Here is an 18,607-nt window from a genome sequence, read left to right as displayed (position 1 = left end):
GGGCACCTGGGTGGCTCAGTGGCCTCTGCCTTCAGCTCAGGTCATGATCCCAGAGTCCTGGGATCAAGCCCCACATTGGACTCTCTGCTCAGCAGGGAGCCTGCTTCCTCCTCTCTCTTCTGCCTGCCTCTCTGCCTACTTGTGACATCTGTCTGTCAAATAAATAAAATCTTAAAAAAAGAGAACTGTTGAATGTATGCCACCTACTGGTCTGTATTTGACATTATTTTTATCATTTTTTTTCCTCTGCTGTGATTCCTACTGCCTCTGCTGCTGCTGTTGCTACTCCTACTATTCCTATTACTTTTACTACTACTACTACTGCCAACTACTTCTCCCAACATTGAATGCTTCTATGTCTTATCATTATTACTTCCAATTCTGTGGACTTTGGATACATTAATTCATCAAATTCTCACTTGATTGTAACCGCTACAATTATAACCACCCATTTTACAGATAAAATAATTGGAACACAGATACATTAAGTAATGTTTCTGAAGTCACAACATTAGTAGATAATTGTTTAGGATAAAAACCCTATGAGATAGGTATTAGTGGTCTCCATTTTACAAATATGTAAACTGAGACCAAGGGATCATATAGCTATTAAGTGGCAAAGGTCAAGTTACAACCATCTCAATTCAAAATTCAGGCTCTTATTGACCGGGCTTAGTGATGTCATGACCCCAGCTCTTTCTAAAACATTAAAAATAATACTAAATTATTACATAAAATTTATAATAAGTCAAATTATATATCAGAGTGTCAAGAATCTTAAGATTATATGATTAATCCAATTAGTTTCTCCATGAATATAATAATTTAAAAGTTTTATTTTCTTAAAGATTTTATTTACTTATTTTTGTGGGAGAGCAAGGGAATGAGAGAGAGCACAAGCGGCAAGGAAAGACAGAGGAAGAAGCAGACTTCCCACTGAGCAGGGAGTCCAAAACTGTACTTGATTCCAGGACCCTGGGATCATGACCCAAGCCAAAGGCAGCTGCTTAACCGACTGAGGCACCCAGCTGCCCAATTTTAAAGTTTTAAATGCATGAATGAATTCTCTAGCTGTATAATTATGCAGGCCAATATTTTTCACATTTGATACAAGATCATTTTTATGCATCTGCCTACTTTTTAAATTTTTTGATCTTGGTGGCCTTGTTTGTACTTATGGCTTTAGTTATACCTTTAGTTAATTCTTTAATTATAGTATAGTAATAATAAGAACAATGCTGATTGATGATGACCTTTTGTACACTTAATGTGTGCCCAAAAATATGCTAAGCAATTTATTTGCATTGTTTTATTTAACCTTATTTTAAAATTTATTTTCAATTTATTTTTAAAAATTTAATTACAGTGTACTTAACATACAGTGTTCTATTAGTTTTGGGTATACAATATAGTGATTCATCAATCCCTTATCTTACTCAGTGCTCATCAAGATAAGTATCTTTTTTTTTTTTTTTAAAGATTTTATTTATTTATTTCACAGACAGAGATCACAAGTCAGACAGAGATCATAGGTAGGCAGAGAGGCAAGCAGAGAGAGAGGGGGAAGCAGGCTTCCCGCAGAGCAGAGAGCCCAATGCGGGCGGGGCTCCATCCCAGACCCCAGGATCATGCCCTGAGCCACCATGAGGCAGAGGCTTAACCCACTGAGTCACCCAGGTGCCCCAGTATTGTTCAATCATAACGAAAGTTTTATATGGCAATTATTAATAGTTAAAGGTTAAGTTAAATAACTGTGAAATCACACTGTTAGCAAATGGTGGATCTCAAATTGGACTTTAGGCAGTTTTTAAAAGAAATAGCACCAAAAAAAGTAGAAATGTACTTATCCTGATTATCCTTAATTCTTATTTAGAAACAATCATTTGCCTCCATGCCAAATTGAATGCTATGTATACTTATCTCTGTGGGCATATCTTGCTGACTATTAATCTGTTGACTGAGATCCTAATTGTGAGCCATTTAACACATTAAAATAATTTTGATGAATTTGATAATGTGTTGCTGGTTCTTGGGACATTGGCTGTTTATTTGTGTTATCTACAACTTGGAAAAATGAGAGGGATAGACAAATAAGCTGGTAATGTCAACAAGGAAAAGATAATAGTATTCTATCTTTCAGTATGTGGAGAGGTTTTTGTGTCATTCATAAAGATTTTATAATTTGGAAGTTCAGCATTTTAAAACCTGTTAAGTAAATGTATTTTATGTAAGAAAGAATTGGTATGTACACTAAATTCCATAATACTGAATTTATTCTGCGATTATTATGGAAGATGTATATATTAGTATTTAATACATACCTGAATGTCTGGGATATATAGTCATATGAAAAATAATATAAAGTTGAGCTCTTTATTTTTCTATTCATTGTTGATGAACTTTTAGATTGTTTACATACTTAGATATACCTGATGCTATTATAAACATGGGGTACGGCCATCTCTTTGAGCTAATGATTTCATTTCTTTTTGGATATATACCCAGAAATGGAATTCCTACATCATATGGTAACTTTATTTTTAATTTCTTGAATAAACTCCATACTTTTCTCCATAGTGGCTATATCACTTTGCATCCCCACCATCAGTGTATGAAGTTTCCCTTTTCTTCACAGCATTGACAGTGCGTGTTCTCTTTTGACTTTTTACTACTAGCCATCCTAACTGGTGTGGTGATATCTCATGGTTTTGATTTACCTTTTCCTGGTGAATAGTGATGCAGAACACCTTTTCATATACCTGTTGAGTTGTATGAGTTCCTTGTATATTTTGGCTTTTAACCCCTTATAGGATATGCTATTTGAAAATTTATTTTCTCCCATTCTATAATCTGCCTTTTCATTTTGTTGATTGTTTACTTCGCTTGCAGAAGCTTTTCACTTTGAAATAGTCCCAGTTGTTTATTTTTGCTTCTGTTGCTTTTGCTTTTGGTGCAAAACCCAAGAAGTCTTTGCCAAGACTAATGTCACAGAGCTTACCCATACTTTTTTTTCTAAGAGTTTTATCATTTCAGGCCTTATGTTCAAATCTTTAATTCATTTTGAGATTTTTTTTTTGTATGCTATAAGATGGGGTTCTAGGTTCATTCATTTACATATGGCTCTTCAGTTCTTCCAACACCATTTACTGAAGAGACTCTCCTTTCTGCATTGCATATTCTTGGGTCCTTTGACAAAAATTAATTGCTCATATGTGATGGTTTTATTTCTGGGCTCTTTATTCTGTCCCATTGATCCATGTATCTGTTTTTATGCCAATACTGTACTGTTTGATTACTGTAGCCTTGTGGTATAGAGTGAAATCAGGCAGTGTGACGCCTTCAGCTTTGTTCTTTCTCAGGATTGCTTTGGCTGTTTGAGATCTTTTGCAGTTTTTTTGTAGAATTGCTTTTGTATTTCCATGAGAAACAACATTATAGTTTTGATGGGATTGCATTGACTCTGTAGATTGCTTGAAGTAGTAAGGATATTTTAAAAATATTAATTCCTCCAGTTTATGAACACAGAGTATTGTTCCATTTATTTATGTATTCTTCAACTCCTTTCGTCAGTGTCTTATAGTTTCCCGTGTAGTGATATTTCCCTTCCTTGGTTAAATTTGTTTCTTAGTATTTTATCCTTTTTGTTGATATTACAAATGGTATTGTTTTCTTAATTTTACTTTCTGATAGTTCATTGTTTATAGTTTGGCCTCAGGTCTCACAAAGACCCTTTTAAGTATGGTGAACAGGGTATTAGTCAGGGTAGCATATTAGCAAAGAGTTGAAGGTGATGAGGGAGTAAGTTACACAAATATTTAAGAGAAACATAACTGTGCAAAGCCTATGAGATAAAGGTCATGGGACTGCAGTGTGCCTGCAGTGTTCTAGCAACTGCTAGAGGCCGTGGAGGAGGGCTCAGCAGGTGAAGTTACATGAACAGGTGAACATAGGGAGGCTCTTAATGGAGGGACAGATCATAAGGCAACTTAGGTTGGGAAAATATCAACTCTATAACTAGAAGAGTGATCATGACCAATGTCACTTATGTCTTCAGTGTATCATTCATGGTAATGTGGAAAGCAGGCTCTGTTTTTTGAAGAGAGAGAGGTAAGTGGGAATGGGCAAAAGCAGGAGAACTGTTGAAGTATTATAGTAACCCAAGCTAGGGTTGGTAGAGTTTGGTCCAGGATGCATTGGTAGAGAAGGTATAAGAGGGGATCAGATTCTGTATGCAATTTAAAGGTAATAAGGACAGGATCGGATTATGCAGTTTATCTGAGATATGGAGAAACCAAGGATGACTGTGAAGGTTTTGAGCTTCAAAGTGATTACATGATTAAGTAAACTAAATTTACCATTACTAATTAAAAATTTTTTATATGATAGAGAGTTTTTGAATGACACTAAGAGTTTCTCATTTTTTTTCAATGGAACATTTGTAAAAACTACATTTAAGCATTTGTATTAATATTTATTTATTTATCTATTTTCATAGTTCTTGCCAGTAGCTTCAGTCCATATCGTGAAGGAAGATTTATAGAAAGGCGACTGCGATCCTCTTCCGAAGGAACTGCAGGGAGCAGCAGGATGATTTTGAAATCAAAAGATGGAAATGTAGAAGAAGTGAGTAGTTTAAGAAAGCAAAGAGCAGGTTCATCATCTTCAAAAATGAACAGCATGGTAAGTGTGTGTGTGTATATTTGCATTAATTAAGATAATTACGTATGTGCCTGGAGTATTTATGCCTCTTGCAAAATGAAAACAGACTGACAAAAAAATAAACAGACTAAAGAATAGATACTTCATATTTGAAGGGAAAATTGGTCTCCTTAGTTGACGTCCCAAGTTAGAGAGGCTGTGTTTTCACTTCAGATTCTTACGTGTCGTGACAGATAGTAGTACACCTGACAGTTACCCGTAATTCCTGTCTTCTTGCTTCCATAGAAGGTTTGATATTCTCTCTTCTAGAACAAGACCCCAGGATACACAAACTAATTAAAAATGCTGAACATTACAGGGGCACCCTTCGGTAACCATTCTTTCACACCATCTCTCTACCCTATAGCCACTCTAAAAATGTCCAGTTATAAGCCATACTTAACGCCACTACCACCCATTCACCTCTTGGTGGATCCTGCTCTGCCTGTCCTTTTACAGTAGCCTGTCCACCCGGAATGAGGAGCTTTGGGGTCAAGAGAAAATGCCCATCCAAAGCTTTGACACATTCTAGGTAACCAGGATTCCAGATTCCTTGTCTAAACTGCAGGAACCTTTAGGTGAGGGTGAAGGTAACGTGTGTATAGGGAGTCAGGTCTGAGCTTACACTTGGGGACTGTGGTGTCTAGAGGCACATTTATGACGCTCCTTCACAGTGAGAGAGAAAACCAGGTGGGAAGAGGTGATGAGTAGACTACAGCCCAGGAGGTCTGGAGAGCCTTGGATCGCACAAATACTGAGGTGGGCTTGACTTTTGGAATTCTCTTTGTTCACTTTCTCACAAATGTTTCCTTTTTCAGCAGTGTTTTTTATTCTTGATATATAACAGTGTTTTCTAAAAATGATCTATCTACTTGTCTAGCTACCTAGCTACCTACCTACCTATCTTCCTATTCATGGATATGTGTGAAAAATCCTCAAAACTAAATTACTTGTACATTTTATCTCTGAATTTTACATGATTTGGTTTCAAATGAAAATAGTTCATCCAGTTTTAACAATTTTATTGCGAAGAAGTCTTAAGTTACTGAGGCAGCACTGAGTGAGAGCAAAACCACTGTACTCAAAGTTAAAAGTTCTAGCAATTAGGTCAGGTTTGGACAGATCTTACTCTTGGGCAGATCAGTAACTGCAAAACAACAAATGATAGTGGACTTTTGTTTCCATTATACTAAAAAATGATTGTGTTTTTATGTTTATATTTATAGAGAGAAAGATCCTGTATTATATTTCATCTTTTTTGGGGGGTGATATTTTACTTTATTACTGTTGCTTTTAATTTTTTTTAATTTTTAATTTTATATATATATATATAAAGTAGTATTAGCCCCAGGGGTACAGGTCTGTGAATCGCCAGGTTTACATACTTCATAGCACTCACCATAGCACATACCCTCCCCAATGTCCATAACCCAACCACCCTCTCCCTACCGCCCTCCCCCCAGCAACCTTCAGTTTTTTTGTGTGAGATTAAGACTCTCTTATGGTTTGTCCCGCTTCTGATCCCATCTTGTTTCATTTATTCTTTTCCTACCCTCCAAACCACCCACGTAGCATCTCCACTTCCTCATATCAGGGAGATCATATGATAGTTGTCTTTCTCCAACTGACTTATTTTGCTAAGCACAATACCCTCTAGATCCATCCATGTTGTTGCAGATGGCAAGATTTCATTTCTTTTGATGGCTGCATAGTATTCCATTGTATATATATACCACATCTTCTTTATCCATTCATCTGTTAATGGACATCTAGGTTCTTTCCATAGTTTGGCTATTGTGGACATTGCTGCTATAAACATTCGGGTGCATGTGCCCCTTTGGATCACTACATTTGTATCTTTAGGGTAAATATCCAGTCGTGCTGTTGCTGGGTCATAGAGTAACTCTATTTTCAACTTTTGAGGAACCTCCATGCTGCTTTCTAGAGTGGTTGCACCAGCTTGCATTCCCACCAACAGTGTAGGAGGGTTCCCCTTTCTCCGCATCCTTGCCAGCATCTGTCATTTCCTGACTTATTAATTTTAGCCATTCTGACTGATACGAGGTGGTATCTCAATGTGGTTTTGATTTGTATTTTCCTGATGCCGAGTGATGTGGAGTGATGTGGAGCACTTGTTTATGTGTCTGTTGGCCATTTGGATGTCTTCTTTGCAGAAATGTCTGTTCATGTCCTCTGCCCATTTCTTGATTGGATTATTTGTTCTTTGGGTGTTGAGTTTGATAAGCTCTTTATATATTTTGGATACTGGCCCTTTATCTGATATGTTGTTTGCAAATATCTTCTCCCATTCTGTCAGTTTTTGGTTTTGTTAACTGTTTCCTTTGCTGTGCAAAAGCTTTTGATCTTGATGAAGTCCCAATAGTTCATTTTTTGCCCTTGCTTCCCTTGCCTTTGGTGATGTTCCTAGGAAGAAGTTGCTGCAGCTGAGGCTGAAGGGGTCGCTGCCTGTGTTCTCCTCAAGGATTTGAATGGATTCCTTTCTCACATTGAGGTCCTTCATCCATTTTGAGTCCATTTTCATGTGTGGTGTAAGGAAATGGTCCAATTTCATTCTTTTGCATGTGGCTGTCCAATTTTCCCAACACCATTTGTTGAAGAGGCTGTCTTTTTTCCACCGGATATTCTTTCCTGCTTTGTTGAAGTTTAGTTGACCATAGAGTTGAGGGTCTATTTCTGGGTTCTCTATTCTGTTCCATTGATATATGTGTCTGTTTTTGTGCCAGTACCATACTGTCTTGATGATGACAGCTTTGTAATAGAGCTGAAGTCTGGAATTGTGATGCCACCAACTTTGGCTTGCTTTTTCAATATTCCTTTGGCTATTTGAGGTCTTTTCTGGTTCCATATAAATTTTAGGATTATTTTTTCCATGTCTTTGAAAAAAGTTGGTGGTATTTTGATAGGGATTGTATTAAATGTGTAGATTACTTTAGGTAGCATAGATATTTTCACAATATTTGTTCTTCCAATCCAGGAGCATGGAACATTTTTCCATTTCTTTGTGTCTTTCTCAATTTCTTTCATGAGTACTTTATAGTTTTCTGAGTATACATTCTTTACCTCTTTGGTTAGGTTTATTCCTAGGTATCTTATGGTTTTGGGTGCAGGTGTAAATGGGATTGACTCCTTAATTTCTCTTTCTTCTGTCTTGTTGTTGGTGTAAAGAAATGCAACTGATTTCTGTGCATTGATTTTATATCCTGACACTTACTGAATTCCTATACAAGTTTTAGCAGTTTTGGAGTGGAGTGTTTTGGGTTTTCCACATATAGTATCATATCATCTGCAAAGAGTGATAGTTTGACTTCTTTGCTGATTTGGATGCCTTTAATTTCTTTTTGTTGTCAGACTACTGAGGCTAGGACTTCTAGTAGTATGTTGAATAATAGCAGTGGTGATAATGGACATCCGTGCCATGTTCCTACCTTTGAGAGAAAAGCTCTCAGCTTTTCTCCAATGAGAATGATATTTGCGGTGAATTTTTGATAGATGGCTTTGATGATATTGAAGTATGTGCCCTCTATCCCTACACTTTCAAGAGTTTTGATCAGTTAGGGATGCTGTACTTTGTCAAATGCTTTTTCAACATCTATGGAGAGTATCATATGGCTCTTGTTCTTTCTTTTATTAATGTATTGTATCACATGGATTGATTTGTGGATGTTGAACCAACTTTGCAGCCCTGGAATAAATCCCACTTGGTCGTGGTGCATAATCCTTTTAATGTACTGTTGGATCCTATTGGCTAGTATTTTGGTGAGAATTTTTGCATTTGTGTTCATCAAGGATATTGTTCTGTAATTCTCTTTTTTGATGTGATCTTTGTCTGGTTTTGGGATCAAGGTGATGCTGGCCTCATAAAATGAGTTTGGAAGTTTTCCTTCCATTTCTATTTTTTGGAACAGTTTCAGGAGAATAGGAATTAATTCTTCTTTAAATGTTTGGCTCTTGTTTGTTTGGAGATTTTTTATGACTATTTCAATCTCCTTACTGGTTATGGGTCTGTTCAGGTTTTCTATTTCTTCCTGGTTCAGTTGTGGTAGTTTATATGTCTCTAGGAATGCATCCATTTCTTTCAGATTGTCAAATTTGCTGGCGTAGAGTTGCTCATAATATGTTCTTATAATTGTTTATATTTCTTTGGTGTTAGTTGTGATCTCTCCTCTTTCATTCATGATTTTATTTATTTGGGTCCTTTCTCTTTTCATTTGGATAAGTCTGGCCAGGGGTTTATCAGTTTTATTAATTCTTTCAAAGAACCAGCTCCTAGTTTCATTGATTTGTTCTTTGGTTTTTTTTTTTGGTTTCTATTTCATTGGTTTCTGCTCTGATCTTTATTATTTCTCTTCTCCTGCTGGGTTTAGGCTTTCTTTGTTGTTCTTTCTCCAGGTTCTTTAGGTGTAGGGTTAGGCTGTGTATTTGAGACCTTTCTTGTTTCTTGAGAAAGGCTTTTATTGCTATATATTTTCCTCTCAGGACTGCCTTTGCTGTGTCCCACAGATTTTAAACCATTGTGTTTTCATTATCATTTGTTTCCATGAATTTTTTTCAATTCTTCTTTAATTTCCTTGTTGACCCATTCATTCTTTAGAAGGATGCTGTTTAGTCTCCCTGTATTTGAGTTTTTTCCAAATTTCTTTTTGTAATTGAGTTCTAGCTTCAGAGCATTGTGGTCTGAAAATATGCAGGGAATGATCCCAATCTTTTGATACCTGTTGAGACCTGATTTATGACCCAGGGTGTGATCTATTATGGAGAATGTTCCATGTGCACTAGAGAAGAATGTGTATTCTGTTGCTTTGGGATGAAATGTTCTGAATATATCTGATGCCCATCTGGTCCAGTGTGTCGTTTAAGGCCTTTATTTCCTTGTTGATCTTTTGCTTGGATGGTCGACCATTTCAGTGAGGGCAGTGTTAAAGTCCCCTATTATTATTGTATTATTGTCGATGTGCTTCTTTGATTTTGTTATTATTGGTTTATATATTTGGCTGTTCCCATGTTAGGGCATAGATATGTAAAAGTGTTAGATCTTCTTGTTGGACAGACCCTTTGAGTATGATATAGTGTCCTTCCTCATCTCTTATTATAGTCTTTGGCTTATAATCTAATTAATCTGAGATAAGGATTGCCACCCCAGCTTTCTTTTGATGTTCATTAGCATGGTACATTGTTTTTCACCCCCTCACTTTAAATCTGGAGGTGTGTTTGGGTCTAAAATGAGTTTCTAGTAGACAGCATATTGATGGGTTTTGTTTATTTATCCATTCTGATACCCTGTGTCTTTTGATTGGGGCATTTAGCCCATTTACATTCAGGGTAAGTTTTTAGAGATATGAATTTAGTGCCCTTGTATTGCCTGTAAGGTGACTGTTACTGTATATTGTCTCTGTTCCTTTCTGGACTACTACTTTTAGGTTGTCTCTTTGCTTAGAGGACCCCTTTCAATATTTCCTGTAGAGCTAATTTGGTGTTTACACATTCTTTTAGTTTTTGTTTGTCCTGGAAGCTTTTTATCTCTCCTTCTATTTTCAGTGATAGCCTAGCTGGATAATATTCTTGGCTGCATGTTTTTCTCGTTTAGTGCTCTGAAAATATCATGCCAGTTCTTTCTGGCCTGCCAGGTATCTGTGGATAAGTCTGATGCCAATCTAATATTTTTACCATTGTATGTTACAGACTTCTTGTCCTGGGCTGTTTTTAGGATTTTCTCTTTGTCGCTAAGACTTGTAAATTTTACTATTAGATGACGGGGTTTGGACCTTTTCTTACTGATTTTGAGTGCACCTCCTGGATTTTGATGCTTGTTCCCTTTGCAATATTAGGGAAATTCTCTATTATAATTCTCTCCAATATACTTTCTGCTCCCCTCTCTCTTTCTTCTTCTTCTGGAATCCCAATTATTCTAATGTTGTTTCGTCTTACAGTGTCACTTATCTCTCAAATTCTCCCCTCGTGGTCCAGTAGTTGTTTGTCCCTCTTTTGCTCAGCTTCTTTATTCTCTGTCATTTGGTCCTCTATATCGCTAATTCTCTCTTCTGCCTCATTTATCCTATAATTAAGAGCATCCATTTTTTATTACACCTCATTAATAGCTTTTTTTATTTCAACTTGGTTAGATTTTAGTTCCTTCATTTCTCTAGAAAGGGCTTTTATTTCTCCAGACAGGGTTTCTCTAATATCTTCCATGCCTTTGAGAATTCATGCACCTTGAGAATCGTCATTTTGAACTCTAGATCTGACATATTACCAATGCCCGTATTGATTAGGTCCCTAGCCTTTGGTACTGTTTCTTGTTCTTTTTTTTGTGGTGAGTTTTTCCACCTTGTAATTTTATCAAGATAAGAATATATGAAGGAGCAAATAAAATACTAAAAGGGTGGCAAATATCTCAGGAAAATGTGCTTTAACCAAATGAGAAGAGGCCCTAAATCATGGGGGGAAGGGAGGGGGTAAAAAGAAGTTCAGAAAAAAAATAATTAAAAAAAGAAAACAAAGAAAAAATTATAAAAAAGAAGGAAATATATATATTAGACTGGTGAATAGAACAGGGTCACTCACTTAATTTTGGGAGTATTTTGATATCTTAGAAGAAACTACCTCCCAAAATTTTAAAGAATGAAAAACATATATAAGGGTAAACACAGTGAAGGGATGGAATATGACTATAAAGATGAAAAATTTTTAAAAAATTCTAAAAAAGGAGTTGATATGATAAGTTAGTTGGGAGAATAAAGAAAAAGAAAATGGAGAGAATTTGCTCAGGCTGGAGATTAGAACAAAGCCCTGTGCTAGATTTTGGGTGTATTTTGATCTATTAGAAGTAGTTATACCCCAAATTTTTTAAGAAGAAAAAAATGCTATGTATATACAAAAAATAAAGTTAGATACAATGAAGGATAAAATATGACTATAATAATGAAGGTTCAAAAAAGATTTTTTTAATGAAATGTATTAAGATAAACTAGTTAAAAGAGGAAAGTGTAAAAGTTTTAAAAGAAATTTAGCAGAAGACAAAAATAAAATTTAAAAAAAGTAATTAACTTTGCGAGACTAAAGAATCATGGGGAGAAAGCCATGAATTCCATGCTTTGCTTTCTCCTCCTCTGGAATTCTTCTTTTCTCCTTGGTAAGTAAACGTGGTCTTGGCTGGATTTTTTTTTTTTTTATTTTTATTTTTTAATCTTCTTGGGGAAGGACCTGTTGTTGTGATTCTCAAGTGTCTTTGCCTGAAGCAGAATTGCACCGCTCTTACCAGGGGCCAGGCTAAGTAATTAGCTTGTGTTCGCTTTCGGGAGCTTTTTGTTCCCTAAATGCTTTCCATAGAGTTCTGGAGGATGGGAATGAAAATGGTAGCCTCCTGATCTCCAGCCCGAAGGAGCGGAGAGTTTGGGGCCCCACTCCTCAGTGCGCCCTTGGAGAAAAGCGCTCATTCCCTCCCGTCTCCCTGGCCTCCGCCCGTGCTCCGAGCTCATCCAGCCTGTTACCACGCTTCTCTGTCTCTGGCACACAGCCCAGCCTGGAGTCTCCAAACCCCACAGATACCTGTGCTCTTCCAGGGGGGTCTCCACGGATCTTGTGGGGTCCCCACTCACAGAGCACTGGCTCGTGCCACGGATCATGATAGGGTAACCCTGAGCTGAGAGCTCATTCCTTGGCTCTGTCTCTGTAGCCGGCTTTCCCGCTCTAATACTGTGAGCTCTGTAACACTCAGGTAGCCCCAATCTTTCTGTGACCTCACAGGACCTGTACCCCACAGGATGCTGTCCCTGCGTGGGCTTCACCCCACCCTAGCCTCTGGAGCGATGTCCTGATTTTGTGCTCCGTTGTTCTGCTACCTGCCAGGAGCCGGCCCCTTCCCCCACAGTCTATCTTCCTGTCGCTTTGGATTCACTTCTCCGCAGGTCCTACCTTTCAGAAAGTGGTCGGTTTTCTGTTTCTAGAGTTGCTGCTCTTCTCTTGGATCTCCTGTTGGATTTGTAGGTGTTCACAATGGTTTGATAAGCTCTCTAGCTGATCTCCTGCTACCTGACATCATCTTAGCCTGCTACTTCTCTGCCTTCTTGACTCCTCCCCGCTTTTAATTTTTTTAATAGAGAGAGAGAAGGAGTGCTTGTGTGTGGACTGGAGGGGAAGAAGAGGAGGGAGCAGAAGGAGAGAGAGAATCTTAAGCAGACTCCACGCTCAGAATGGAGACCCACACGGGGCTCAGACTCATGACGCTGAGATCATGGCTTGAGCTGAAATCAAGAGTCAGATGATTAACTGACTGATTGATGATTAACTGATGATTAACTGATTAACTGATGCCTGATGGTATTTTTTAAGTGTAAGAACACATTAAAAAAGATTTCTGGTTGATGCAGTACTAAAAGTTATGGTTAATGACTTTTCATGAAACATTTCTTTTCACAAAATTCTCATTTTTCTTCATAGAGATATATTAATAATTGTATACTGTGTATAGACTTGCCCAAAGTTGGGCCTTTAATATACTCTGTCTCACGTTTTCCATAATATATTTAAGTAGTTCTCCTTGTAACATCTAAAATTACTCTTCTTCCCAGGTCCACTTTCAGGATTTAAAATTTAAAATGTCAGAACACAAAAATGCCAGTTTGTTCTTTATGTGAGGCTTTTTGTAGTTTTCAAGAAGTGCCCCTGAAGTGGTACGGATCTGCCACTAGATGGCAGGGTTACATCATTGTCATGGTTAGGGAAAGGCTTTCATTGTTAGAAACTTGGTTGAAATATTGTACATTTTCATTGAATTTCATTTCATTTCAATGAAATTTCATTTCATTTCATTGAATTTATAGGTCATACTCTTTGAAATAAAATACTGATGTTTGAATTTCCATATGAAACCTATCAAAGATTATTTTATGACTTTACTGTTTTCTTTGGGATTTCACAACTAATACCTCATCCTTTTCATTCACAGTGTAATCATGAATTTAAAATGGATAAAATATATTCTTAGATAAATTATATATAATTAAAAATGTGTTTTATATATATTATAATGATATATTAAAATAGATCTTTAAATATATTTAAAGATAAAATATATTCTTGAAATATATTCCTTATATTTCTGTGTTCATAGCAATATAAGGAACAAATGTTAGTACTTAGAGGCATGGTAGGAAGTAGTTTTAGTTTTATGTGAAAAAGTAACATATTTAAGAAATTAAATCTTTATTTGTGAATAGTGACACACATTTTCTATATTCCTCCTTGAAAATAATTCAAGTAACTGTATGTATTTAAGAAAAGATGTTCAGTTATTCTTTCCTTTTAGATCAATAATAATAGTGACATGTATTTTCAATACTTATTTGGACCAAGGGGCTGCTCTTAATGCTTCATGTGTATTTTCACATAAAGTCCTTAACTGTGCTATGAACCAAGTGATGCTACTATTAATCACATTCATAAAAGAGGACAATAAAGCACTGAGAAGATAAGTATCTTGCCCCAAAATACAGATATAGGTAGAGATAGGATTTAGATTTGGATTCTACCTGTCTAACTTTAAACCCTATATGCTTTGTGGAGAATAAAATAGATTTAAAATTAATTTTTTTTGCATTATTTCTATGTAATGAAGCTAACACAATTAAGGCAGCCTATACTTGCTCTACTTAAGGCAGCCTATGCAGCCCTCTGTAAGGGATACAAAAATGAAACAAAATTTAGTGCGGATTCTGAACTTAAAATGTAGTAGTATTTACTGATATATTAATGAATGTATCATTGTATTTACTGAAGAATATCTCATCTAGAAAGGAACTTTTTCACAAAAAGAAGATATTCATATTTAGAAGGAACTGGAGTATTTTATCTAGTTCATGGGGACTTAAGTTTACCCATGGAATATAGTTTTATTTATTAAGATGCTAAGGGTTTTTGAATAACCAAAGATATACTCTAATAGGCTAGATAGACCACAATGCTAGTGTTTTTTTGTATATTTGGATGGGGGTATTTCAGTTTGAAGGGAGAGGGGAGAATAGAATGCATTAACTCTTTGAACATCAGTGGCTCAGAAGAAATTGGAGTTGGCTTAAATTTATTGTAGGAAACCAAAATATATCTGGTAAAAATTGATAAGCATTCACGTTTATTATATTTTTTCAAGTTCCTTTAAGTAAAGATTTTTCTTCATTTTCCTCTGTTGAGGTACTTTCTTGATAAAATAGTATGGTCCAAATATCTTAAAGAGCTTTTCCAAAAATAGGCTCATTCTTTCTAGGAACTTTTCCTTCAGACTGTGGTATATAAATGAATAAATTTAAGGAGATGTCATGGTTTCTTGAACAGTTTTACACAGTGACATTTAACTCCATATGTATTTACATCATCTTGCTCCAAAAAAATTATTAATGTGAGGATATATTCATATGTAATGGATAATACAGAGGCTCTGGCATTCTTACAGCAAGGAAAATGATTGAATGTATGAATGAGGTTAAGCTAGGATATGGGATAGCAAATAACCTCTGAATCTTAGTCACTTTCATAGTATGGATTTACTTCTCATTCAGGCTGTATGTTTGTTGTGGAAGTTTCTGGGAGTTCTATTTAATGTCTCATTCTGTGTCCAAGCTGTTCAACCAGCTACCACTGTGAATATTGCCATTCACCATAGCAAAAAGAGATCTCAGGAGGTCCTCATCCCAGTAATAAGTGTTCTGACCTGTGAGAGACTCCTATCACTTTCTCTTATAATTTATTGACTAGTTCTAGTCACTTGGCCCAGACTAGCCACAGAGAGCTCCAGGAAATACATTCTCTTCCTTGTGTCTGGAAGGTGTAGACCAAATATATTTGTTGGGCACTAATGACTACCTTATTCTAAAAAAAATTAGTGTATCTCATTTCTTTTAATTAACTGAAAATTGGCTTGTTTTCTCCTTCCCTGGACATGCCTCACCTTGTGCTGGTCATGGTGTTTGAAAAAGATTAAGACATAATTTATAATTACAAGTTTTGTTTTTTGGGGATGTGCACTCATCTTGACCTAAAGTCCTTGAGCTGTCTATATCTAAATTAATTTTATGTGATTAAGTTCCTGGGAACCTAACTGAATTTGAAAGTATTTATTTTTATTACATTAAAATGCTGATTTGGAAAGTTGTGTTATCTCTAGATTACTCAGCAAATGCATGCACAAAATTGCCCTGATCTGTTTGTGCTAAAAGATTCTGACAGCTTTCGTTTATGGCTTATTTTACTCTGATAGTGTAATTTCTCTTATTTTCAGTTTGGCATCCTGCTGCCTTTCTGTTGGAACTGTGAATGGCATAGTAAAAACAAAATAAAAAAAAAAACAAAACAACACTAAGTAACTTGTAGGACTTCTTTGGAAGAAGAACAGACCAGATATATATCTGAGGGGAAAAAAAAAGTTACTTGCAGATTATTAGCTTCTCATGTCATATTTTAATTCTTGGTATGTTGAGATCCAGAATTTAAGAAATTACTGACAATAGTTAGATAATCTTAAGATTAAGACTTAAATAGCCAAGCACTAAGCTGTGCATTCACTTTTCTTCTGGGGCCTGCTATTGTCTCCTTTATTAGCTTATCCTTTATTCATTTGTTTATCTATCTATTCACAGTTTTGTTTTGTTTTGTTTTAAGATTTTATTTATATAATTATTTATTTGTCAGAGAGAGAGAGAGAGCGCACGATCGAGCGCGAGCAGGGGAAGTGGCAGGCAGGGTGCCTGATGTGGGACTCAGTCCCAGGATTTGGGAATCATGATCTGAGCCAAAAGCAGATGCTTAACCAACTGAACCACCCAGGCATTTCTGTTTGCAGTTTTTTTAAATAAATATTTATTAAGAACCTGCTCTGAAGATACAAAGAAAACACAGGCCTGGAAGATATTAGAGTTCTAGGTTGGGTGATATTAATGTGCTCTTGTCATTGTTTAATAATTTAATAATTTATATTTAATAATTCTCACTATTTTAAAACTTACAGTGTGAGGGAAATGTTTGATTTGGATTGTGGCCATTTGATATCACAGGCCACAATCCAAATCAAGCGTTTGAATGTTTGATCCTGAACCACATTCAGGATACGTGAATTCCTGTGACCCTAATTTTATATGGAGTGGGGCTCGGGTGCTTAATTGACATCATTGTATATATATGTAAATTATATTTTTTGCAAATTTCTACCACAGAGGCCCAACTGTTAATGTCGAGCAGTCACTCTAAGAGGCAGCAGGAGAAGAAGAAAGTTCATTCATGTTCAAACAATCTGTTTCAAAATATGTCATCTTTACCATCTACCAGTCAAATGAACTCTGCTGATCTTTTAGTATATGTATTTTCAAACTTAGATTTGTGGCATTACATTTCACTCTTACATGTAGTTTTTGGAGCTCAAAATTAAGAGCAAAGCAAAGATGATAATTAGAAGATCTAATTCAATAAATATTTCCTCCTAATTCTGAAATCCTAAATGAGACTTTCAAGTATGTAAAAATGTTACTGGCTTTTTGAGAGTTAAAATAATGATCTCAGCTTTTGGTTCAACTCATTGTCAGCGGAATTAAAGGTAGTTATTGCGAGCTACAAGTACATTTAATGAGAAAAAGGAGCCATTAATATTTGTAAGGAAATGGAGGCACACAAATCGTTCTTTTCAATCCTCATAAATTTTCAGAGGGAAAATCACAAGTATCACTCATTAAATATTGAATTACATTTGTTGATAACTAGTATATTAATTTTAGATTAATAGCCCTAATCCATAATGCCTTTATTGATTTTTCCAGTTACTAACGATGCTTTTCCCATCAAGGTCCTTCTAAGTTGTATCACATATCACATAACACCCACTACTTAGTTACTTGAATGAATAGGTTTCATTTTACCTATTAGATCTCATTCATTTAAATGGAAGAAGTTTCATACATATTAGCATTTCTTACAGCGTTTGGTATAGTGCCTGATACATAATAAATATAGGTGAATTAAAGGTATAATTGTTGATCAGGTTGTGACATATCCTCATATAGATATGATTTAAAGCCTTTAGTAGAATCATTGTTTGGGGTGTGCTTATGCACATTTTTTGACATTTTAATTTGTTATACAAATGTACACATGTTTTTATGATACTGTTTGGTACAGCTCTGATTTTTGATCCTAAGTCCCTGATCAAGATCATACCAATTATGACATTGTTCTGGTAGAAATATAATTCATTTTAGGATAGTCAGCCTTATGGAGTGGTTTCCAGGATCATATCAGTACCATAGTTCTGGATACACCATACAGAGGGGACAAGGAATAGTTAATTATTTGTAATATTTTTTGGAGAACGTATTAAAAAATATAAGTTCTTGGTCAAATACATCTAAGGTGATGTTTTAAAACTGCCCTGCATATTTCATCTAGTCTAATTCACTTCATTTCTTATAAACTTGTAGATTCAGATTTCCCTTTCAAAAAGCATACTTGGATAAAATAGTCCATTCATTTTTTCCCCCAGTTTTGGGGAGGAGTCATTTTCACTTATAAGCTGTCACAATTTGTATGTTTGGTGCACAGCATTATGAGTATCTTACCCATAGAGTTAACTCACTTCATCTAAAAGGACTTGAAGACCAGTTTGAGTAAATAAATAAAGTTGCAGTATCATAATTATTATCACTTTTCTTCATAAAGTTCAAGGAGATGTGCCTGGCACTTAAGTTTTTCCTTTGTGATTTTTTTCCTGAATGCCAGTGTTGCCAGTGTCTTAGGCCAGAAGGGCTACCATAACAATATATCCCAAACTAGGGAGCTTATATATGCCAGAAATTTATTTCTCACAGTTTTGGAGGCTTGGAAGTCCAGTATAAAGGTGCCAGCATTTTTTTTT

General features: G+C 35.8%; 1 protein-coding gene across 2 annotated transcripts in view; it reads left to right on the top strand.

Moving 5' to 3' along the window:
* CCSER1 (coiled-coil serine rich protein 1) overlaps window positions 1-18,607 on the top strand; it is a 753,833-nt gene that overhangs the window by 148,639 nt on the left and 586,587 nt on the right. For both annotated transcript variants that reach the window (XM_059172757.1, XM_059172747.1), the window contains exon 3: window positions 4,496-4,680. In XM_059172757.1, the coding sequence (XP_059028740.1) occupies window positions 4,496-4,680 (185 nt within the window). The remainder of the gene's footprint in view (window positions 1-4,495; window positions 4,681-18,607) is intronic.

The sequence above is a fragment of the Mustela lutreola genome, chromosome 1, assembly GCF_030435805.1.
Source record: "Mustela lutreola isolate mMusLut2 chromosome 1, mMusLut2.pri, whole genome shotgun sequence".
NCBI lineage: Eukaryota > Metazoa > Chordata > Mammalia > Carnivora > Mustelidae > Mustela > Mustela lutreola.
This window is presented reverse-complemented; position numbering and strand designations above follow the sequence as displayed.